The sequence below is a fragment of the Nycticebus coucang genome, chromosome 11 (assembly GCF_027406575.1).
Source record: "Nycticebus coucang isolate mNycCou1 chromosome 11, mNycCou1.pri, whole genome shotgun sequence".
Taxonomy (NCBI): domain Eukaryota; kingdom Metazoa; phylum Chordata; class Mammalia; order Primates; family Lorisidae; genus Nycticebus; species Nycticebus coucang.
In genome coordinates, this window is record NC_069790.1 from 112,473,203 (window position 1) to 112,498,795 (window position 25,593).

The 25,593-nt window shown below is 42.9% G+C and overlaps 2 protein-coding genes across 6 annotated transcripts in view; one reads left to right on the forward strand and one right to left on the reverse strand.

Moving 5' to 3' along the window:
• The window catches only part of AGK (acylglycerol kinase), a 92,988-nt gene extending 81,413 nt beyond the window's left edge, over positions 1-11,575 (forward strand). The window contains exons 14-16 of the mRNA XM_053608534.1: positions 4,760-4,830; positions 8,137-8,221; positions 9,484-11,575. Coding sequence (XP_053464509.1) covers positions 4,760-4,830; positions 8,137-8,221; positions 9,484-9,621 — 294 coding nt within the window. The 3' untranslated portion in view covers positions 9,622-11,575. The remainder of the gene's footprint in view (positions 1-4,759; positions 4,831-8,136; positions 8,222-9,483) is intronic.
• A 136-nt stretch (positions 11,576-11,711) lies between these two features.
• Positions 11,712-25,593, reverse strand: part of DENND11 (DENN domain containing 11) — a 35,067-nt gene continuing 21,185 nt past the window's right edge. For all 5 annotated transcript variants that reach the window (XM_053608531.1, XM_053608529.1, XM_053608528.1 and 2 more), the window contains 5 exons: positions 23,017-23,155; positions 21,925-22,056; positions 21,653-21,803; positions 20,725-20,793; positions 11,712-18,776 (listed from right to left, as the gene is read on the reverse strand). In XM_053608531.1, the coding sequence (XP_053464506.1) occupies positions 18,581-18,776; positions 20,725-20,793; positions 21,653-21,803; positions 21,925-22,056; positions 23,017-23,155 (687 nt within the window). In that variant the 3' untranslated portion in view covers positions 11,712-18,580. The remainder of the gene's footprint in view (positions 18,777-20,724; positions 20,794-21,652; positions 21,804-21,924; positions 22,057-23,016; positions 23,156-25,593) is intronic.

Sequence of the window (25,593 nt, forward strand, 5' to 3'; positions counted from 1 at the left end):
AAAAATTCCAGTTGGATTAAAGAGTTAAATAAATTAAAAAAAAAGGCCTTATAGACAAGGCCTTTCTAAGGATAACATCTAAGGCAAAAATCATACTTTATTTACTTATTTAAATCATGAGACCAAGACAGGTGGATTGCTTGAGCTCACGAGTTTGAGACTAGCCCAAGTAAGAGTGAGACACCCATCTCTACTTAAAATAGAAAAAACTGAGGCACTTGAGCCTAAGAGTTGGAGGTTGCTTTGAACTATGATGATGCCATGGCACTCTACCCAGGGCAACAGCTTTAGATTGTCTTGAAAAAAATAAATAAATAAAAATAAAAGACACTATCACAAACTACAAGAAATATTAAGATATCCTAGAACCAAGAATTAAAAGCTTTAGGATATATCAGCAAGAATTGGGCTAAGGACTAATGTAAAAACACAGGCAAGGGTGAAAATAGAAAATTCATAAAAGAAGTAAACATGAAAAATAGCTTATATTTGCTAAGTATTTGCTACATGCTAGGCACTATCAAAGCATTTTATATAACATATTAACTATGCTATCAGGTAGAGATAACTTTTATCTGCATTTTATAGGTAAGGAAACAGAAAAAATACTTGATGTCAAATGCAAATTAAAATACTGTTGAATTATCATAGATTAAAAAGCACAATAGTGCTTCGTGTTGGTGTGAGTGGGGAAGTGGGCAGTCCTGCGTTTCTGCTGAGAGTATTAATTGAGACTACTGTCTTGACTGCAGCTTGGTAGTACATATGTACTGCTCAGGGGTCCTCAAACTATGGCCCACGGGCCACAGGAGGTGGTGTGATTGTATTTGTTTCCATTTTGTTTTTTTACTTCAAAATAAGATATGTGCAGTGTGCATAGGAATTTGTTCATAGTTTTTTTTTTTTATAAACTATAGTCTGGCCCTCCAACGGTCTGAGGGACAGTGAACTGGCCCCCTGTTTAAAAAGTTTGAGGACCCCTGGATATGCATACCTTTTGCCCTATTGAGTGTATTTCTAAGAATTTATCCTACAGAAATAATCTGATGAATATATAATGCAGGCAGTCCTTTTTTATATAATAGAATTCTGAAAATATTGGTGAAAGTGAATATGTGAATGTTAAAAAAATCGATTCCTTTCCAGAGGAATTTAGAAAAGAAAGGTAATATTTCTAATTATACATTTCCTTTATACTCAGTCTTCGATAATACATATTGTGTATACTTTGTTCATGTTCCTTTCCATTGTTCTTCTCTCTGGTACCTGAAAACCACTGAATGGACTGAGTTCAGGGAGGACGTGATGGCAGCATGAGATTAGCCACATTCAGAAGGCGCAGGGCTTTTTATCTTTGTGCCAATTATAAAAGTATATGATACGAGGCCTCTTATCACTAGTAACAGCACATTCATCTTTTTCTTTTTTCCACACCTCTTTGTAAAAATAAAAGCATATGCAATAAAATATTCAAAGACAATGAACCTGCCATGTAATAGTTCACAGTGTTCACTTATTATTAAAAGAAGTACATTCAGAATACGAAAGAAGCATTAGGAATGTGGAATGCATGAAAATTAGGGTCTCTTGCACAAATATGTTCACTGTGTTGATAATAGTAAAATATATGAAATAAGCTAAGTCAGACTGATTAAATAAATTTTGGTACCTCTATTTAAAATGCCATATGTATATTTATATATGTATTATTTTCTACATAATGACCTGAAAAGAAAAACCATGATTAAAATGATTTGCATTAAATGGTTCCATTTTTGTTTAAAAAAGAAATACTCCCACCGATACTTGAATTTTGTAAGTGATTGAGGCAAGGCTCCAATTTTATGTTCTTTCCAAACAGAAGGCCAGTTGTCCGGCATCTGTATTGAAGTGTCCCTTTCCCCCCATAGTCACGTGTGTCTGTGGACATGTGGCTGTTGCTCGTCTCTGTCCTGCTGCTCTACTTTTCTATACCTGACCTGGTACTCAGCTTCTCCTAATTACAGTTTTATAATGAGTTCCTCTGTATTTCTCTCCTTTTAAAAGAGTCTCTTGATTATTCTTAGCTCTTTTGACTTATATAAATATTTTAGAATGTTTATTTTATTAAATTCCACATAAAAATGTTATATTGATCTGGATTACATTGTAGCCATGGATCAATTGGAGGAGAATGACATTTCTGCAGCGTTGACTCTCCTGGCATGCGAATGTGGCATACCTCTTCATTTATGTAAACTTCAGAGTTTTTCAATTAAGTTTTATAGTTTTCTCTATACCATTCTTTTGCTGGATATATTCCTGGTTCTCTTAATTTTTAATGATATTGTAAATAGCTATCTCTTAAAATTTCATTTTATAACTATCTGATTAAATAGATGAACATGTAATTGATGTTTTTCTATTAATGCTGAATTAGTAACCTAACGGAATCATTATTAATTATGTCTATGGATTCTTTTAGATTCCTGTAAATAGTTTCAGGTTTTATTTTCTCCCTTCAAATACTTATCATCACAGTCCTTTGCCTTATGTACTGCACTGGCGAGGACTTCCAGACAGTGAATAGGAGTCATTGTCTTATTTCTGATTCAGAATTTGATTTTTTTGTAGATAACCTTCGTTAGATTAAGGAAACACCTTTCTATTTCCAGTTTGATAAAAGATTTTATCTTTTATCTTACATATCTAGATATTTAATTTTATCAAGTATCTTTCCAGCATCTATTGATCTGATAAAGTTATCTCAGTTAATCTGTCAGTGCAATAAAATGAACTGATCTCTGAATGTTAATATGAGACTTAAGATGGAATAACAAGCAACAGCTTTACCTTTACAACTATACACATTACAAACTGGACAAAATCTATGAAACAACTATTGACTGTGGTCTGAAACACACCATGCAGGACAGGGATCCCAGGGAGAGGGAGTCACAAGATGAGCCCTACACCTGCCCCAGCTGGAGAGAGGCCAGAGCACAGGGCCAGGGAGCACAGACAGAGCCCAGCAGTCTCCTTGGCATGAGGGGGCCTATGAGAATTTGGGAAATCAAGAAATCAGAGGCTCTCCATCTCACTCAGCCAGAGAGCAGGATTCCTCCTAAAGGGCCACAAGGCCCTGCCGACACTGTCCTGCTTTCTCTTTTCCCTGTCTTCACCTCTGACTGTATGTCTCTCACAGCGCTCCAGCCCCTCGGCTCCCTCGTGAGTGTCAGGTGTGCTCACACGTCCCGGCCTCTGCAGCATGCTCACTATGAGCGGATTGCTCACCCCAGATCAGTGGTTCTCAAAGACGGTCTATTTAGATCAGCAGCATCAGCATCACCTAGAACCTGTCTGAAATGACAATTCTTAGGCTCCCTCCCCATTTCCTGAACCAGGAACTATAGGATGGGTTTTTAAAAAATTATTTTAAATTAAATAAAAACCAGACTCTGAGTGTTAACAAGCTCCATGTGAAAACTGCTGCTGTAGACAACCTCATTGCTGACCCCTCACCTCCTCCAGGTCTCTGCTCATTTCCTTCTCAACTGGACACCCTTTAAAAGTGTAGCCACTGCCATCACAGCTCCTGCGTGTTCCTTGCTATTTCTTTGATCTTATTTTCTGATATTCTTAAATACATTCTTAATGTATTACCTTCTAGAGTCAACAGTTTATCACACTGTGACCTGGCTTCAGGATTCGCAAACCTGTTAGGAAATTTACCTAGAGGGGTGGGACTATCTGTTCTTTAGATAGGATTATAAAAAACTTTATTATCAATAAAATGACTGAAGATGGAAAAAAAATATATTACCTTCTAATATAGTTAAAACTTACTGTTTTATTACGATTGATTTGTCCTCTCCACAGTGGAATGTAACTTCTTTGTAGGCAGAAATTCATGTTTGTTTTATTCATTGATGTAATCAGTAACATTGCAGAGTTCACAGTACACGGTTGGCACTTTGAGCAAAGACATCCACTTTGTTTTGCCTTTTCTGGTTCAGAGAGACAGTGGTGCTCTGGCAGTGCCCATTAATCTTAGGCAAAGGCCTGCGGGTTACCCTGGAGCTACAGAGTTCTGAACTGACCCCAAAAGAAACAAGACCTGTCCCTGCAGCAGACACTGAAGTTGTAAGATTGGTGTACAGAGTACTAGGCTTGCATTGCTACCCACTGCCTGGAAGCAGACTGTGAGGAGTGCTATAAGAACCAGGTGTGTTTTCAGAGCCACTTCTTGTAGCTCCAATATTCCAGAGCTTTCTGTGGTTGAAAATGGAAAGTTTCAAAAATGTCATGGAATAAAAACATTGTGGCTCTGGTTCCATGCCAAATTTATGTGCAAAGCATTTAAAAAAGCAGACACCTGGGCTTTCCACACAAGCAGCTAATACTGGGGTCTGGTGTATGGTAAGTGCTGAGAGTCGTGGCCATAGATGGGCAGAAATCTTGGCCTTCAGGGGAAAGAATCATAGGGACTAAAACAACTATAGTAACTAGTGAGTGACAGAATGTTCAGACACTCACTCCTGAGTTTTTATTTTGCTTACATAGTAGAAACAAAACAATATAGATAAATTTTATGTAAATAATATCTCAATAAATCTCAGGGGGATAAAAGGGCTGGAAACAAATTCAGAATTATACCACTAGAAATAATGCCCCCTATAGAATGCACAGCTTCAAGATATAAACCAAAGCTGCGGATCACAACAGGTTGCATTAGCCAAAATTTGAAGATTAATGACATAGTGTTCTTCCATCTTTTTAGAGCAAAGATGACTTTATGAACATCTGCATCGAACCCGACACCATCAGCAAAGGAGACTTCATAACTATAGGGTAAGTGGGCTGGGGTTTACAGGAAATGAGGCCTAAGTAGTGTTTTCTCGGACTTTATTAACATCAGAATACCCCATGCAGTCAAAGAGACCCAATGAAGGCCTTATCTTGTTTGGGAATTTCAGTATTCTTTTTTGCTAGGGGCCGATGTGCACAGTGGCCCTCTCCCATTTTGGTCATCCGTGTTCACTGTGAGGAGATCAGATTGTAAGAACAGTCTGCTTTTCAGCTGAAATAAAGAATTCAACATGGCATGGCCAAATGTCAAGAACTTTGGTTTCAGGGTCAGAGAGCTGAATACAAATTTTGATTTCTACCACGTACTGACATCATGATTCAGACCATTTAACTTCTTGAATTCTTTTTACTGTCTATAAAATGAAATGATATCATCTCTACCAATCTCAGGACTGTTTTTCAGTCTCAGATGAGAGAATGTATGTGAAAAAGTCTTTTTAAATTGCGAAGCACTTCACAGTATCTGTTACTATGCATGTCAGTTCACAGTGTCCTATTCCCAGGGCGTTAATGGAGAACTTGAAGAGCATTGAGTACCTTGGACATTTCCCAGGCCTTGTTCCTATTTCTAATACAAAATATCCTTCCAAGTCCTGTGTGATTTGTTAAGCTCTACCTCTGCCAGAATCTTATTGGTTAAGAATACTATAAATCCTCCACCAGCCTTCAGAGCATCCGCGGAGCTGGCGTGTTCCCATGCCAACTGGGAATCTGCTGGGCGCCCTTTCTCTGTGCTTTGTCTCAGAGCTCCCCCTTGTGCCTGTTCAGGGATTAGACATTTCTGCTGCAGTGGCCAGGTCTCCATGGTTACTTCATTATCTACACCAGCAGCAGCAGAATGGTTTTCATTCAGTTTGTGTTGTTCTTGCTTTTGGTACAAATTCTTCAGATGTTTAATAGATGGTTCTACAGCCTTTGATTTACTTACTGTTATCTGGAGTAAAGGGAAGAAGGGAAAAGCCTGTCTGTTCTCTACAGAGTTTCCAGAAACCACAGAGTTTTATTTGAGAGTCCGGCCAGTGGGACCAGCTGTATCAAATCTCTATAATGTGTCTAAAAATAGAAAAAAAAAACCAATTAGATTGCTCAAGTTAGGCAAAGTCATTATGTTCCACAGTCAGCAGCAGCAGTGTCCTTTTGGTTCCTATAGGAAGTGAAATTAAATCATGTCTGTTTCCTTTTGCTATCTGAAGAAGAGACTGTGAGGTTGCTTTTGAAAACTCTGATGATGGCCAGGCGTGTATCTTAGCACTTTGGGAGGCTGAGGCAGGTGGATCACCTGAGCTCAGGAGTTCAAGACCAGCCTAAGCAAGAGGGAGACCCTGTCTCTACTAAAAATAGAAAAACTGCATGATGGTGGGTACTTGTAGTCCCAGCTACTCAGGAGGGTGAGGCAAAAGATCCCTTGAGTCTAAGAGTTTGAGGTTGCTGTGAATTATGATGACACCACAGCAATTTATCCAGGGCGATGGAGACTGTCTCGAAAAAAAAAAACACACAAAAAAAACCAACAAAAAACTCTGACAGTTCATATAATAATTACTGTAGCCAGTGAATGATAAATAATGGAATGGCTTTTACTTTTTTTCTACTTCCTATGAGTAGGTGGAGTTTGTACATGTAAGTGGATCTGGCAGTTTTACTCCACAGCCACTTAGTCATGGTAAAGATGCAGCATGCCAAGGAGACTGTTACCATCAGCGCCATCACCCCTAGTATTTGCAGGGAACTGGTGCCAAGACCTCCTTTGGATACCAAATCCACAAAAGCTCAAGTCTCTGATATAATATAGTATATTATTTGCATATAATTTATGTACATCTTCCCATGTTTTTGATACCTATTACCATGTAAATGCTATGCAAATAGTTGTTATATTGTATCAGTTAGGGAGTAAAGACAAGAAAAAGAGTATTTTCAAAAGAGATGTAATTTTTAAAAAGTATTTTTCATACTTGGTTGAATCCATGGAAGTGGGACCCCAGGATACAGAGGGCTGAATGTATAGGGAATCATCAAAGAACATCTAAGACTAGTTTTTCGTATATATGATAGAAATATCTACTTTAAGTTAGAATAAAAATATTTTCTTCTTTCATAATCACAAGTACTATCCAAATGACAGAAGTTAGTACCTTTCCTAAAGAATTTAATAACCCACATCACAAAATCCCAAGACCAGAGATGTTGACGTGGATGTGGAGAAAAGGGAACACTTCTACACTGCTGGTGGGAATGCAAACTAATATGTTCCTTTTGGAAAGATGTTTGGAGAACACTTACAGATCTAAAAATAGACCTGCCATTTGATCCTACAATTCCTCTGGACTAGGTATATATCCAGTAGACCAAAAATCACATAACAAAGATATTTGTATCAGATTGTTTATTACAGCCCAATTCATAATTGCTAAGTCATGGAAGAAGCCCAAGTGCCCATGGACCCATGAATGGATTAATAAATTGTGGTATATGTACACCATGGACTATTATTCAGCCTTAAAGAAAGATGGAGACTTTACCTCTTTCATGTTTACATGGATGGAGCTGGAACATATTCTTTTTAGCAAAGTATCTCAAGAATGGAAGAAAAAGTATCCAATGTACTCAGTCCTACTATAAAACCAAGTTTTATATGAAACTTGGGCTGTTAGTCTCATTTAAAAATTAGAATGAAATTAAATTCTTTTTAAATTCTTTTTTCTTCATAGCCCAAGAATATGGGGAAAGGAGAAAGGGAGGTGAGGGGAGTGGGGAGGATAGGTGGAGGGACGGTAATTGGTGGGACCATACCTATGGTCCATCTTACAAGGGTACATGTGAAACTTACTAAATGTAGAATATAAATGTCTTAATACAATAACTAAGAAAATGCCATGAAGGCTCTGTTAATCAGTTTGATGAAAATATTTCAAATTGTTTATAAAACCAGCCCATTGTACCCCACGATTGCATTAATGTACACAGCTATTATTTAATTAAAAAAACCTTAAAAAAAAAGAATTTAATTTCATTCTAATTTTTAAATGAGACTAACAGTCTAAGAATTAGAAAGTCACTGAGTTTTACCTTCATGCACAGTTCTCTACAGCAAGCAAGCCTCCTCCATCTATGAAATACAATGCTAAGCAAGAATCACTGTGGGAAAATTATTCACAGAAGCCTATAGCTTCACAGGCCATCTGTCCACTAATTTTAACTCTTAAGAAGGAAAGAACTTGCTGTGCTGTTGTAACCTAATGCAGTTGCTATCACTGAATTCAAGCTTGCTTTCTCCCATCCCAACAGAAGTAGGAAGATGAGAAATCCCAAGCTGCTCGCTGAGGGCACAGAGTGTCTCGAGGCCAGCCAGTGCACCTTCCATCTGCCTGAGGTGAGCAGGGGCTGGTGGCCCAGCGGCATTTGGCTCTTTCGTGGTCTGTTTGCCTTCCTGTTTCTCCCCTCTTCCTAATAACTGACCAACATTTAGATGCCTATTATGTGCCAAGCATTTTGCCAGACTCTGGGTCATACCTATTTGGGGAGACCTAAGAACGATGGCAGAACAGCCTTCTGCAACAAGGATTTAGAGTGGGATTCCTGAAGATCCCACTGTCCTCACCCCAAGGTTCTTCTGTAAAGTGATTTTTAGGTCTCCTGACCTTTTATTTTTCCATATATAAACAATGGAATACAGAGAGCTCTCAAACTGGCAAATGCTCGTAGTGGGGTTTTTATAAAGGATCTAAAAGAAGTTTTCAGTTCAGCACTGAATTTTGCAGTACTGTGAAATGTCACTCTTAGAATAATATCTATAAGGGGGAAAACATCTGAAATATAATCTGAATGGTACTTTTTTTGATTAGTAATACCTTGGAGAAAAAGAGGCTCTTTAGATAGCTTCTGAAGAATTGTGGCCCTTATACTACTGTACTGAAACAAAACTGCAGGTAAATAGAAGGTATCCCCATGGTGACTGATACCATAGTTTCAGTATAGCAAATGTTGAATTAAAGGCATGAATTATGGAAGGATTTCATAGACTCTGTAATAATGTTGATATATCTTAGGTATAAGCCAAGCAAGTCTTAGAGAATAATGAAAATGATCTAGTGGATATGAAGGCTTGCTTTCTCAATTTTCACTTGAGAAAGATTGAGGGTAAGAAGGACCATATTCTGGCAGGGTCCCTTCCTCTTAATACAGCAACACCTCTGTAAATTGACTACCCAAGAGACTAAAACAACCTGGTCAACATATGGAGGTGGTCAACATAAGTAAGTAGGCCTACGGGACTGATAACGTACATGTGGTGCATGTCTGGTCTGTGAAAAATAGGTCAACTTGAGGTGGTCAATATAGGGAGGTGGTCAACTATGGAGGTTCTACTGTATTTGAAGATTACATGTATAACCATCTTGCTCAAATCTCAGAAGACTCTGGGAGGAGATGGGGCCCAAAAAAAGTAAGTAAATCCATTTTTGTGGATGGTAAAATTGGGATGCCTTCAGAACCAGCACTGTGAAAGGACGCTGGGATAAATCCTCAGAAAGGATGTTGTTTTCCGTCACGAACTCCTTGGGTGTTGCGGTGAGACTTCCAACTCAAGCAGACCACTGGTGTGGCTGTGAGTTCTGAGTCTTCTCTTCCCCATAGGGAGCCGGGGGCTCCTTCAGCATTGACAGTGAGGAGTTCGAAGCGATGCCCGTGGAGGTGAAACTGCTCCCCAGGAAGCTGCAGTTCTTCTGGGACCCTAGGAAGAGGGAACAGACGCTGCGGAGCACAGCCCCGTGAGTGGGCAGGAGATGGGTGCTGGTTGCTTCAAGGCCACATTTTAGGCCACCAGTGGGACCAAAAGGGAACAGGTGCCTCAGCTGTCCTGGCAGCGCTGTCACAGGACCCCAAGGGCATTTCATGGCAAGTACCCCTGCCTTCTTCTAGCCATGCTTCTTCCCAAGGTGTACTGTGCCACCTGCTGTGCTAGCGCATGCTTTTATGTTAGTGTTAATAATCGTCCCTCCTAAATATTTTCCTCAGGCTGGTTCAAGGAAATCCTCAGATGGATTGGGTGGAAAGGCTTTGTTTTCTCCCAAAGCACAGTCCCAGTGGAGAGCAGGCTCCCTAGTATGCACCCCCATCCTGCACTGTTCTTTGACTGTCCTAGGAAAACCCGGGCAAGTGCCTGCCTTCCCCCGCTGCTCTTTCCTGTTTCTAGGCTTCTCCCGGGTGTACTGTGCTGTGTGAGCCGTGGCTCTTTTTAGCTTTCTTTTCAGTTCTATCCTCAAGCTAGAAACATATGTGAGGGTATTTTCTTCAGCCATGGCTAAAAATACCATAAACTATATTCATGTTTTATTTTTTTAAAGTAGTGCTTCCTAAATGTTGGTTTGCATGAGAGCCACATGGGGTGCATGTTGAAAACTGATTTTCTTGGGGCCCACTCCAATTGTGGTAATTCAGTTTGGGGATGGGACCTCAAAAATTGGCCACCCTTCCCAGCTGATTCTTTAAGTGGTCCACAAACTATTCTGCTCATGTAGCCCCAAAGTATTTTGAAAAATCATGTATTTCCTCATATATCTAAGTTGATATCTATAATTTTTCATGAGAAGTTAAATAGTTGCCAAAATATGTGCTTTCTGGTGTCATGTAAATATTATTTAAAAATAACTGTTACATTACTTTTAAACATACCAAGTGTAATTTAAATACCATACCAATTTGTCAGCCTTCATTCATTTGTAAAAATAAATGAACTAGTCCTTTAGTAGAAAATTTTAAATTGGTTTTTCACTTTGTGTATTTCATGCCACGTTCAGCAAAGAATCCTAATGTGGTATATTTTTGTGCTTGACATTGATTCTTCTCATCAACAAAAAAATATAACTAGAAATAAATTTTAATCCTTGCTTTGTTATGTAAGCACAGAACAAATGTTATTGTAATCATTGGTATATAATTGATAGCAAAATGGTTTTATTAAAAATTAACATTTTATTACAATGTTCTCTATTCTAATTAGTTTATCCAAGAATACCTGAATGTTACTTATAGCTGACATGGGGTTCAACATCAGTTAGAATTATAACTGTGTCATGCAGTTCTTTGAATCCCTTTGGAGTTACATGGCAAAAATCATAGTGCCCTATCATCAAAAAATTATTACTAATGATCTGTCAATTTGATTAGTTTATTGAAAGCAAAGAACTAAAAACCACCTGATTAGCTAAGGCTTTGTTAGCCAGTCATTAGCATTATTTACTTTTAATACTACCATTGACATTTTCCTTGGGTGCCCCTGAGGTTCTCACAGTCCAGAGGTCAATGCACCATAGAAAGATGGATGAGACCTAAGAAGGAAAACTGAAGGAGAAAGTGGAGGAGCAGAGGTGGCAGGCCTTGGCTACAGGCTCATTCCCAGGAAGATACATTTCAAGACAGACATGTACCACACGGAGTGAAGACCAATGCTTTAATGGATAATAGAGCAGCTATGGAAAGTCCACAAAAAATAAGGCTTTCTTATTTAGCATTATATCTTGGTGGTGGTAAAAGTTCTGCTTTTAGCAAAAAGATAAAAGGTGGCTCCAAACATGAATGTAAAGATCAGCCACCCTATACCTCTGCCACAGAGTAAGGAAGTAAGGTTCTTCATGAACCAAGAGAGTTTAGCATATCCTGGTTCTGTAAGGGAGTGTAGAGGACCACTGCAGAATCTGGCCTCTTCCCTAAAAGGCTAATCACAGTGGTACATACGCTTAGGGAAGGATATTTAAGCCACATTAAGAATCTTATTTTTAAACATAAAGATGCCTTGTTTCAAATTTTGTTTTCTCGATTCAGGTTACTTCCTATGAAGTAGGTGAAGGAAGGCAGCATGTGTGTTCATGTTAAAGTGTGAACTTTAATTGTAAAAATCATTTTCTGTAAATATAGTTTTATCAACCTCTCTGCATACAACTTGGTTCAGATATATACAGATATGACATACATAGATGTTATTTGTACCACAGAACAAAATCATTTCCAGAAACATTTAGCTTCAGAGTTAACCCAACTTTCTTTAGGCCTTTAAAATTATCAACATGAAAACAAAGAGAGCACAATATACCTGTGTGCACCAGCATTCAGGGCAACATTTATGTACTGTCTTATTTCATAATATGAGGCAAGGACTTGAAACAAAAGTAGATTCAGTTTCTCTTATTGCTATAACTCCTATGCTAGGGTATTAATCAAAATAAAGTTTTTACATTTAAGGCGACAGGGAGGCTCTGCTGATCCTAACTCAGGAAAACAGTTTTTCCAAGGCTACAACTATTTATTTTCCAGGAAGGGTTTATTTCCCAGGACTATGAAAAAAAAAAAAATTTAGTCAATAAGCTTTGGGTAGATAAAGGAAGTTCATTTTGTTTGTCCTCTGTTCTTTGTCCCTGCAGTCTCCACCCAGGCTGGCTGTTCAAAAGCACGGACTCTACCATCTTCGCTGAGTCTTTGTGTGTATGCCAGACACAAGCTCTTTTCTAACACCACCTTAAAAAATTTTTATACTTTATCTTTGCTTAATTTACCCAAAGTAAGGAATTTTCACTCTAATGCTAATTAAATATATTTGCAACTATCTAACTTAGTTACCCCTGTGTGGACTTTTTGTGATCAACTCGGGCTAATTTATAACACCTTGCCTTATCCTTACATTTTCCAAATGTCCTTAGCAAGTATGTAAATTTATTATGAGTCTAAATAAACATTCTACAGTAAACATAAGCAATCTGTGCCTTCCTTACTATGATAATTAAATTAACTTTCCCAGTTTAGGTCATATTAGCTCTACAAGGCTGTGTTATGATGGAATTCTAGAATAAATTCTTAAAAAGATGAAAGCAGGGCTCTATCTCTCTACCACCACTGCTCTACATAGCACTAGAAAATTCTTACTCCCTTTCTAAATTTGCAATTTCATCCAAGTGCCCCTAAATTCCAGCTCCAAAATTGAATTAAAGTGCTAGTTATAAAACCACCTCCCACTCCCACTGCCCATTCCCCCTTCTCCAGTTGACTAAGAGGCCTAATAATCAGAACGATCCCACTTACCCCATTTTATACTAAAGTTTTACTTAAGGTTTGTGTTTGTATGTTCATGTCCTAAAGAGTGCTGTCAAGATTTCACAGCACAGCTGCCTCATCCAATGAAATACTGACACAGTAAAACTTCTATGGGGTCTCGGCTGCTACCAAATTACAAAACTGCCCATTCCTTCCAGGATTATAGTTTCGAAATTTTCTATTTCAGTATCTGCATACTCAGTTCATCACATAGTAATATTGGTATAAAAATAAACTTCCATTTCTTATAAGTAAACATTAACTTAATTCACAGTTAGCCTTTTCCCACAACACGCAACACGCCAGTAGTTCCTGGGAACAGAGGTATATTAGTAATAAAAATGGAATATTAAACATCCATGAGTTGGGAGTAAAAGGAGCCTGTAACAACTCCTCTCCCCTACCCTGAATCAGAAAAGGGTTTTCCTGAAATGAGAAGGGACGGGACCGGGCCTGCTGAGGACAGCCTTTGGCTCTGTGGGATTCTCACCTCATAGTATAACTGCAAGGAACAGCAGGGCTGGACATTTCCGATTTCAAGCCTGCCGGCCAGGGACTTAACTAAGCCCATGCCTGGCAAATTGGTCCCTGCATTAATTTTCTTGCCCATTTTAGAAGTGCCATTACACTAAGACAAGCTGATCATCGTACAGTTTTACTCATCTGCCCCTCCTCTGCATCCTGCAGCTCTCTGAGGACCTACAGGGAGGCTGCAGAAAGCATGGCAGTCCGTACCCTGGGCTGTGCAGTTTCAAAGCGGGGGAAATGGCCTGAGGTCCCTACCTCTGGGAGGGTTAAGGTCCTACCACTAATAGGTTAATTCATTACTGCCCTTTACACAAGGTCCCCCAAAGGCATCAGTTTAAAGGTAATTTCATCTTTTTATTGTTTGAAGGGCTTTCAATGTATCTAGAGAGATAGCAAATCCATCCTCATAGCCATCAGAATGAAAAACAGTGATGTAACTATGATTTATCTTCTAGCTAAAATATTAGTTTCATGAAAAATGAATCTTCACACGTGACATCAGGAATTACCTGCACCTGTGTGCTACTCTTAACTTTCCCATCTTGATTTTCACATGGAACAAGTTATAAATACTAGTTCCTATGTTAAATTATTCCTATAGCTACATTGGTGAATTCTGTTTCCCTCCCCAAGCCAGACAGAGAAAGAGCTATGTGGATGTGGATGATGATGGGCAGCAAGTACCTTCTCACTGTAATCTAATTATTGAGGACTGGACAGGCCCCAGGAGGGACAGGAACACTGGAATGGATCTACACCAGGCTTGGGGGATGCTTCATATTTAACTAAAATCAAGGCTGATTCTAAACCAATTTTTGGCCCATGTTTTTAAGTCTAGTAGGAGATAAGCCTTACCACTTCTGACTCCATAATGAAAAAGTTCTAAGCCAAAAGAGGACATTTCCCCAAAGGCTGAGTATTACCATCTGCTGAGCCTACAAAAACTGAAAGCATCACATTTTCCCTGATCCCTACAAAGTGAGTTTCTCTCCGGATCTGAGCTGTCCTTGGACACAGCTGGAAGCCAGAAGGGAGCCTAGTGGAGGAAAGACAGGGTCATGGCCGAACACTTCAATGAAGCAAGTAGATGTTCTATCTGCCTGGACTATGTTGCATCGGAACTATGCATACCTCCAGGTCCTCCTATTCGGGGGGAGCTGGATTCCAAGGTCGAGGCCCTAGAGAACGAGCTGAGAGATGTGCTACAGATTAACCCCAGAATGAAATCCCAAGCAACCCTCCTTAGCCAATGGGGCAGGAGTGAGTCACTGGCCAATCAAAGGGCACCACAGACTTCTTCCTCCCAGATCCAGCTGCCCTTCATCACAGATCAACTGGGAAGTCCTGGAGTGACTGGTTTTTGTGGCCTGGATGAAATGGTGTCATCTTTCTTCTCTGATTTTGGGCTCATATGGTATCTAGAGGAGCTCAATAAGAAGGAGTTCAAAAAAATTTAAGGAGCACTTCAAGCAAGAGACTTTGAAACTGGAAATCAAACAAATTTCCTGGACTGAAGTGAAAAAATCATCCTGGGAAGGACTGGCCAACCTGCTCATCCAGCAATATGAGGCACAGCAAGCATGGAATTTGACTTTAAGGATATTTCACAGGATGGGTAGGCAAGATCTCTGTGATAAGGTCCAGAGACAGCACGCAGGCTGCCAAAAACTAGTTTTGATGAGGAAACCCAGATGCTTCTGACAGCTGTGGAAGAGAGAAATCCGCACTTGACAATCACAGGCATTTGGTGAAGCAGAGATGGGACCACAGCGGTAGTTCCCTAATTTCAGGGAACCTGGATTCATTCTGACTCGGGTTCACCTGCGCAGGCCTGGAATCAGGGCCTTTACTCATGCTACCCTGCATCCACGTATTACAAACCTCTGATGCTCCAAGATGTGATCCTCCTGGTACCCCATTCAGATGTGTTTCATGAAATACATATTTTTATTTGCTCTTTGGCCTTGCATAAGCCACTGAAAGAGCTTTGTGGTAAAACTTCTACTGTCTCCCAAAGACATTTTAAACACTCAAAAAGTATTATATCTTTTTAAACAACAACAACAAAAAGTGAAAACATCTTTAACAGGCATTTGCACCATATTCTACATGGATACTAACCCAAACCTAGCTTGTCCCCATAAGGAATCTAACTCATTGAGGAATGATGGGGCAGCCCCAACATCACAGGTCAGCAAGTATCTCCAAGTTAGCACATGGTTCACAGCATGGCACGAGGCCAGGCTTACAGTTGCCCAGGACTAAGCCACATAGGCAGGGGAGGGGTGAGGCCCAATAGTAGAGAAGGGCAGGAGGCTCCCCCTACCCTAGTTCCCAACCCTGCTCCAGGAGGTGAACAGTAATAATGATGCCTGCCCCCATAGGGCTAACAGACCATTCACCACCTTCTTCCCAACAAAAGCAGATTTCTCAGAAAATCTATCAAGAGTAAGAGAAAAGCAGTTCCACATGGCTCTCTGCTTTTGTGTCACTGTGAAGGCATCTGTGTCTAGAACCTCATATACTCACTCCTCTTGTAGAGACCTGGCAGCAAATGTCACTGGCTTGTACCTGCTAATTTCTAACATGGGGCAGGAGAACTGCGACAGAGCAAGTTTCAGACGGTGACCGTGGAAGCAACTTCACAAGGCAAAATATACTTTGCAGGATGATAAACCGTGACAAAGGTAACTGAAGAGGTGATGCGTGTATTGCTCAGCCATGCAGAAGCTCTGCACAAGATTTCTGACCCCATGAAGAAGGTGGCAAGGTAGGGTAGATTCCTTGGGTTCCCTCTTAAAGGGAGCAGCTCTGATTGAGGTCAGCCAGGCCCCGGCTGTGAGACCTAAGACATGGCACTGCCGCCCTGGTACATTCCCCTCCCAGGCCACCTGTACCCACCCATGAGGGTGGACACAAGGAGATGCCAGACAGCTGCCTAGAAAAGCATGACATGAGGACAAACCCAGAAGTCCTGATTCACCAAAGGAAAATACAGGACCCTCATCTTCATGCTCTTATCTTTACATCAGACTCGGAGTTAAAACAGCAAGGAAACAAAAGGTTTTGCAGTTAGAAGGCTCTAGAGCAGAACTGCTGACAAGGCATACTTCCAGCAAATTCCCCAACACCAGACAAAAAGGGTCTGTGTCCTCCAGGAGAAGCAGGCCTTGCCTTTCACCCTCCTCCTGTCTCTAACCACTCACCCCCAACTTAGGATACGCTGAGCCTCAGGCTGACTAAAAGCAATCATCATCTGACCCAAGTTTAGGAAGCCACCCTACCCCTTGAGGGGCAAGACAAGAGGGCTGCTCATAAAGGGACGAACAGGGGAAGCTACAGGCTTAAACATACATAGATTTTTTTTTTCTTTTGTAAGTACATATATTACTGAAATGATAACTAAACCCACACTACAAAAGAGAAAAAATGTATTAGTTGTATAGTTTAACTTTCAATGCCCAAACTTATTTATATATTTACATAAAAGATACTACACCTTGATTAATGTCTATTTGCATGTCTACGCATCAATTCTTTCAGTCTTGGATTCCGTATCAAGGAAATACAGTGAAAATACTCAAATACAGCAGTAAGCCCTAAGAACCTCACCTCCAGGTGAGACATGTGACCCATCTATTTAGAGGTTGTCTCTCTGCTGTGTACGTTAGGCTGGCTGGGGCTTGGTCAGCGACATGGGTGCATCTGTGTGTGCTCCAATAACTGGGCAGAAAGATGAAAAGGAAGAAACTGTCCAGTATCGAGTTGTCACCTCAACAATGGCAATAAGGGCCTCAACTCAACTCACAGCTTTCTGACCGGCTGATGGCCCCTGTCTTGCTCACCCTGCCATCCTTCAAATGCCAGCTGAAGAGAACCGGCAGGTAGCCAGAGCACCCATCCCAGACCAAAACACCTCAAAAGGCAGATAAATGCACTATGGCACTCAGGGCTTCCTGACACTTCTTCTGTGAAGGCACTGTTGAGTTTTCCAACAAATCTTTAGATCTCTGGACCAATTAGCTCAGCCTAAGGAACTGCTTCTGCTAAAGAAAAATTAAGTTTGTCAGGGTTCCAGGGTAATGAACAGTCTTGTTACCATCACACTCCAACCTCTGAGTTAACCTGCTCTGGTGTTTTTATTCCAGAACCCAGGAAATCTGTGTTGCCCAAAAGCATTGCTGACAGCGCCTTCAGAGAATTAGTCCAGATAAAGAAACTGAGGGCTTCTTCTCCAAGCTGCTTGAACCTCAACTGCTCTAACTTTTGGTGGCCCAAATTCTACCCTTTAAAAATACCCAAATTACTCCAAGAGGATGGTTAGCCCTTAAGAGAGGTTAACTTGTAAAATTTGCCTGCAAGCTCCAAGGCTAGCACTGACCCTGAAGGAACTGGCCAACCCATCCTGAGAGGAGGGCTTCCAAGAAAGAGGAATATTCCACTGAGTTGCCACCATTACTTTGAGAAAGGTTCCAAGGCTTCATTCTACGATTTTAGTTTCCAGCTCACTTATAAGCAACCTTTCTTTCCCTGTCATTCTACCCTTAAGAGACACTCATATTTGGTGTCAGAAACATCCTTTTGGCCTTTTGTGGTCCCAGCTCAAGTGAACAGAGAAGACTGAGTTGCCTTAGCTAACAAGAAAAGAGGTCTGGTCCCTAGACTACCAACTCCTACAACCACTCTGACTGCTCACCTGCTCTAGTTTCTGCCTTCAGGTGGATGGATATCTAAGTCCATACTGGACAGATGGTTGTCTTATTACCAAGGGGTAAAGACTAGACAGACATTCTGAACAGTCTGTCGATTCCTATGTTTCCAGGGCTCAGTGGCAGGGAGTGATTTAACTCCTAAGACCAAAGCCAAAGGACAAGCAGCTCTCGGAGAAAGTAGCAAATTTGAACATCCTATGCCAAAGCAGGCCACAAAACCAGGGTGGTCTCACCTTACTTCTGGGTAGAAAGAGCAGAAAGGAGATTGCAAAAATTACATTTGTTGGAAAGTATAAACAATATTCCTTTGTGTCAACTTAAGAAAGAAATGAGGCCCTTTGGAGGTCTAGGGTGAACTCCAGGCTGCTGTTGTCCCATGTGAGTGGTTCCAGAGCCCTGTGTCCTTCCTACGGACAACAGGGGTTGTCAATGACCAACATGACGTCAATGCCATAGGCCTCCAGCAGGTCCATGAGAAAGCTCCGGTCTCCTTGAGGGTCCAGACCCATGCCTCGGGCATGCTCTGCTGTCAGAGTTTTGTCTTGACTGGCAGACACCTCCAACAAAGTCTGAAATATCCGGTTGTTCTGTTCTAGAAAAAACCTAAATTTGCAAGACAAGACGCAGAAAAGGGAGGGAAGAAAACAAAATGTTCAGCAGATTATCCACACTGAAGCTATATGCTGGTTTGTTTAATACACATTTTAATGGCTTCAAAAACAAATGTATCTTTTAAAGGAAGAAAACAGAGTGAAAGGTAAAATCAAACCAGTATTAAAATGCTATTAAGGTTAAAAAAAATGCTATTAAGGTTAGCAAAGAAACCATTTGACATTAATCCCACTTGATTAGAGAACTCTCTGAGCATGCAATGGCCTGACTGCTAAAAATTCATTTTACTGGTGAGAAGGAAATTACCATTGTTTAATGGTAATTTCCATTAAACTCAGGGAGAGGGCCCACACTCTGCTTTCCTATTTCTGTTTAGTCATAAGGGGAAAAGAAATGTAGGAAAAACAATAACCTAGTAATGCAGTTATTGGCCAAACAAGACTTAAAGTGAGAAACTCAAAGTCACCTTTGAAGCCCTGGATAGGTTATCAGAGCTAGCAACAGCAAGTGAGCCTTCTAGAGCAAAGAAGAGCATCAAAGAGGTCCTCCAGCCCCCGAGCCATCGCACACAGCCTAGACTGACAAGGTCCACACAGAGAAGGGAGAGCTCGGAGGGGCTGAGGCTGGCAAAGGGATATTCTGAAGCCAACAGCCCAGAAGTGCAGGTGTAGGAGGAAGAGGAGGCCAGCCCCAGGCAGGGACACTGGCAGCCAACATCATCCCTGGGGGTGTGTTCTTCTTTGACTATTCTTTCTGGGAAGAGGAGGATTATGCATGGAACAAGATTTACAAGTCATGGCTCTGGAGCACTGTGTGGACAAATGAGCATGCTCAGGAAGGATTCCCACTCTAGTTAAGCTGGGTCCCCAGAGCTCTTGGGTTCAGCAAAGGGACCCAGTGCCTAAAGCAGCTCCGTGTGCACAGGCATTTCAGAGGCAATGGCACGTGTCAAACCTTGATGAGACTGTGGCTCTGCCCAAGTCCCAGATACTTTCCACCTAAACAGCAAGCAGGATTTAGAAAGTCCACTGTCAGACTAGTGTCACACCTTCCTTGAAACATCCACATTAAATTTTTTACATCAAATCCCAAGTACCAGGTTCGGCACCCATAGCACAGTGGTTACGGCGCCAGCCACATACACCAAGGCTGGCGGGTTTGAACCCAGTCCTGGGCCAGCTAAACAACAATAACTGCAACAAAAAAATAGCCAGGTGTTGTGGCAGGTGCCTGTAGTCCCAGCTACTTGGGAGGCTGAGGCAAGAGAATCCCTTAAGCCCAAGAGTTTGAGGTTGCTGTGAGCTGTGACGCCATGGCACTCTACCAAGAGTGACATGGTGACACTCTGTCTCAAAAAAAAAAAAAAAAAAAAATCCCAAGTGCCAATCCCGAGTCAGGTCCCTGGGTATGAGCTAAGAAGAGCAAACGGGAAGCTCGGAGAATTGATCCTGCTTCAGTCACAACTCCGCTCATGTCACAGAGGGCTGGACGAAATTAGTGCTGTGAGGTAGAAAAAGCCCCGGTTCCCGCCCCACCACTAACGGATCTGGGGGAAAGAGATCTAATTTGAGAGTTAAAAATTCAAATTATCCCATAATACTCAGCACATCTGTTCTATTCAAAGAAGCAATAGATGAAAAGTCCTGGAGTCCTGAGGGACACAAGGAACTTCCATGCGGTGGATAGTCCTGGATGTAAAAGCCCAATAAGAAAACCAATGCTGAGACTTCTGTTCTCTCTTAATGGTCCACCCCTGCTTCTTTCCTTAAGTCCTCTGGATCCCCCAATGGCATTTCAAGGCTCAAGGTTGCTCTAAGTGACCTTAGAAGCAATAGAGAGCACTCATGGATCTCAGTGGGTGACATGGGAAGGATGTAGGTTATCCAAAGTAGTGCTGATGGGACCTTGAGCGGCCACAGAGCCTAGGCCCAAGACTCACAGCACAAACAGGTCCTCTTCACAAGGGCTGCAGTCTTCTCCTACCTCCTGGGAATACAACAGCATTTGCCTGTGGGGAAGGAGACACCATCAGACTCTGGCGCAGCTCCAGGACCCCAGTCACAGGTAAGGCATCAGTCAGACATCTGCGATGGGTCACCACCTGCCCCGGGAGCAGCAGCAGCCCAAAGGCAGGGAGAGAAAGGGCAGGAAAGGGATAAACAGGGCCCGGACCCCAAACCCCTAGGGTCTGGGGCCAGCTGTGATCCTAGTAACCTCAGGCAAGTAACAATCTTTCCTGACTGTCCATCCAATGGGGATGATGAGTATGATGCCATTTATTTCACAGGGATCACCAGATTCTTAAGAATGACAAGAGACGGTGCATAAACAAGTTTCCAATACAGTGATCCCCACAATGGAGACAGTTAATAAACAGCTGTTTTAAACACTACACACAGGCAAATCTAAACTAGGTCACTGCGGAGTTTCTGGAAGCTAGCCAAGCTGCCCTTCCCCAGGCAGGGAAGGAGACACCATCAGACTCTGGCACAGCTCCCAGGACCCCAGTCACAGGCAAGGCATCAGCCAGGCATCTGCGATGGGCCACCACCTGCCAGGGAGCAGCAGCAGCCCAAAGTAGGGAGAGAAAGGACAGGAAAGATATAAACAGGGCCTGGATTCCAGATGTCCATCAGAAAGACAACCACATGCACCTGCTGCCCTCCTGTCAGGGCACACACAGAGGGCCTGGCCTCCCCTCACTTCCATCTCCTGGGCAGCATCAGACTGGCAGAAATGCATCATGAGAGATGGGTTAGTGGACAGGCTTTACAGAGACCCCCCGCCTACCACCCTGGGGCTGTCCTGGGAAGTGTGGAACATCCGGGCCAGCAGAGGCCCCTTTTGGCCCCAGCTGCTGCCTCTACCTCTGCTCGTTGAGCCGCCGGTACTTCTCCCTGTCGGCACTGTTGATCTTCAGCAGTGGCTGCAGGTGGTCATGGTGTGTCTTCACGTTCTGGTTATCCACGTAGACATCGTACAGCTCCCGCTTCTCCTCGAATATCTTCTCTGTGGTGCCTGTGGAACCCAAGGTCAGGGCAGCACAAACCCGCCCACCCCACCAGGGAAACAAGGAGTCCACGAGCCCCATGTCTGGGAGGAGAAAGGCTGGAACATCAGGGCAGGGCCCTGTACTCACAGGCCACATAGGACACCTCTACCTCCAGGCTCTCGATGTCAGCCACGTTCACGTAGAAGAAAGGCTTGGACTCAGGAATGGTGCCCCCAATGCCAGGCAGCGAGACGTTGGCCAGGCAGCAGCAGCAGTATACTGCGGGACGGAGGGGGAGGGGAAGTCTGCATCTGCCTTCCCCACATCAGAGGCTGCTGCCAGCACCTTCTCTGAACAGCCAGCCTCTGGGAAGCGGTGAAGGGTCTCTAATACCCACTTCCTCCCAGCCAGGTGGTCCTGATGGTCTGAGGAGACTGAAGGGTGAGAAGCTTAGTAGAACCACATCAACAACACTCTTACCAAACCCAATTGACAGTTTTCAGTCTTTTTCTTGCTGGCCTTGCTTAGGTCTTGGTGGACCTTTTGCTTTTTTTGAACTCTGGCCTAACCCTTGCATCTTCTAGTCCCCTCCTTCTGCGTCTTGCCCCGAAGTCCCCTCTGTCCTTCATCAGTCCCCCTCCTGCACCTGGCACACCTCTCTGTGCTCTCTCCCCCCAGGTGACACTGCATATCCCGTCATCAGTGCTGTCTCTAGGCCACTCTGAAATCTTTGACTCAGCCCAGTCTTCCCCAAAGGCCTAACCCTGCTACACAATGGGGGGTGCATATCTCCTGGGAAGGCCTCCCAGGCAGCATGCACTTGTCATGTGTCCCACCCTAACCCTATCAAACCAGCCCACCCAGCACTCTTGAGTCCCCCATTTGGTGGTCCCACCACCTTTTTCATCCTCGATGCTTTCTCATCACCACCTCACCTGTCAGAGCCTTTACCACCCAACTAGACAACAAATTTTGTGCAGTTTTTCTCTTAAATATACCTAGAATCCATCTTCTCTGCCTCAATCCAGTCCCTATCTCCTGCCAGGCTGCTGACAGGTCTCCCAATACATCTTGTACCTGCCCCCACAGCCCATGTCCAATCACATTGCTTCTGAGGCTAAAGTCTGTGATCCCCTTGCTTTGGCCTGAACTCATTTGAGCTTGGTCAGTGACAGAAAGACTCAGCAGTTTCTGTTCTGGGGAATATGGGCAGAGCCCCTGACCCTGCCTTCTAGTTACCTCGGTAGCACACAACGCCCACAGGTGGGGGAGAAAATATCAAAATGCGCTTTCGAAGTAAGGCAAATTTCCAGAGGATGAGGATCTGTTCTCCAAAGAATTTAATAAACTGAGACATGCAGCCGGCTGGGTGTGTGATCTGAAAAAATTAAAAGGGGGTGGAGGAGGAGGAAGGGAAGAAAAGCAGCTCATTAGAAATACTGTAAAAAAAATTTCCAACACAGGTGGATGCTAAACACCGTACCCTCACCCCTCAGGTCTAAAGTACAACCAGATATATTATACGATGCTCCGTCCACACAAAATGATGTTTTTCACTTTGAAAGTTTCACCTTTAAACAAGATTTCTACACTACCACAGCTTCCCGGATATGCTCACGTTTGAGTTTAGGGATCATTGATTATGTTACTCAGGAGAAAGAGGTACAGAGGAAGCAAAGCTTAATTTAACTTCTAAAAAGTCAGAAATAAAAGTACCTCTAAGGAGACGGTACAATAAAAAAATTCAGTGGGAAAATATTACCAAGCACTGTAAGTAATGAAATGATGAGCAAACAGTCCAGATTAGATCCCTAAATATGCAACATACGGGAACTGGATACAGTGAAACATAAGGTTTCCACACAGGCCCAGCCCGTAAACCCTGCTGCACCTCCCACCACCTTCCACCTGGTGCTGTGCGAAGGCCTGGCGCCCCCTGCAGGCTGCCATCTCAGAGCAGAGCCAAGGGCTATGGCAGGGTGAGGAGTGGATCTCTGACCCCAGCAGAGCAGATCTGAAATCTCGGCTCTGCTGCTTACTAACGGGGGCCTGGAGAAGCCTGGTGGACATTTCTGGTTCTCTGTCCTCTGGGGGACCACTGCCTACCTCTCATGGACATAAGCACCCTGAGACAAAACGTGAAAGGCTCAGCACATAGAAACAGACATATGCAGCGATCACTGCTGGACAAAAGAGAGGCTTCTAACAAGGCGTCTGAGCTCTTCCAAACGTCACTTCCATGCAGGAGAGGCAGTACACCAAGGCCATATGCTATCAGTTTAACAACTGGGAGCCTTGGTGGGGGCAGTGACAGTGGAACCACCAGGCAGCCTCTGCACTCCAGCAGCCCAGACCAGGGCTGTCCTCATCCTCTGAAGGTGCACCTGCACTAGCCGGAGAGGATGTCCCTTTCCCAGGCATGGCCTCTGCACTGATGTCATTCATCTGCCCTGTTCCAGGAGAAAGACAGCTCTCCACTGCGCATGCCTTGTGCGTTCTCCTTTGGCCCCACATCTCAAATCACCAGGAGCAGAGGTCCCGAGTGGCAAAGTCTGGTTGGATCCCTCCAACCCACTGTCTTTCATCAAATTCATTTGGCAAACGCACAAGAAAGGGCACCAAAGCATCGCCCATTTAGTTCTTCCCAGCCTTCCTGTGGTTGCTTCTAGTCCTTAATGTACGATTGCATTACCCGGGGACCTGGCAGGCCTTGCCCAATCTACCTGGCCTTAGAAACCTAGAAGGAATGATGGGTCCTTAACTTTTATCTTATTTGTTTGTTCATGGATGTGTGTATGCATTCATTCAACAACTATTTCTGACATGCTTACTTTGTGCCAAGCACTAAGTATTCTAGTTGCAACAGTGAACAAAAATGACCCGGTCCCTGCCCTCACAGTTTATAGGCTAGTGGAGAAAGTCAGGTAAACAAGCAATTAAAATACAACCTGTTGAGAGGCACGATGGGAGGACAGGTTACTGGAGCAACAGGGGGGTGCCTCACCTCATTTTGGCAGAGACAGAGAAGACTGCCCAAGGGAAGCGACCTCTAAGCTTCACCATAAAGTATGACTGGTAGGGACCTGTATTCCTGGCAGAGATGCCCAGAGCTTTAGAAAGGCCTGGAAATGTGTCACTTCCTGGGACTTGCAAATAGTCCAGGTCCCATCTGGCCCAGGCCAGGGACAGGTGGTGGGAATGCAGCCATCTGAGGCTGCCTCCTCCTTTCTGAAAGAGTCAGCTCCAGGCGCTTTTCTCCCCTTATCCAGTCCTGCTCAACTGCAAGAGGCAGAAGACATTTCTCCTGCTTTCATCCAAATCCCTTTTCTCAGCCTTGTTTCCTTATGGGTTGTGCAGAGAACTCTCTTTTCCTGACGTCTGTAGTCCCACCTGCAGGTTTTCTCTCAAACCTTCTGTGTCCAGTCTCTTTACTCCAACTTCCTTCACCACCCCCCCACCCACCCACTAGGGGACCCCTCCACTCCTGGAGCCTTTCCTGCCCTGCCTCTCCCTCCCCTCCCCCATTTCCCTATAGGGAGCACTTCCTAGCCCCTGGAGGCCTCTCAAACTGCCTTCCATCTTTCCCGTCTTCCTCCTTTCCAGTTTATTCTTTTCCCTTCTGCAGTAGTCTGACTCTTAAAAACTTACATCTTTAAAATTTGTCTTTAGACACGCTTTCAAGGTGTAAAAATTCATTGAACTTAAAATTTTTAAACTTGGTCCTAAAAAACAACATAGTTCAATAAAACCATTACATAAAAATTTCTTAATACATGTAATATATGATTTTCCACACATGACAATGGAATACTATTA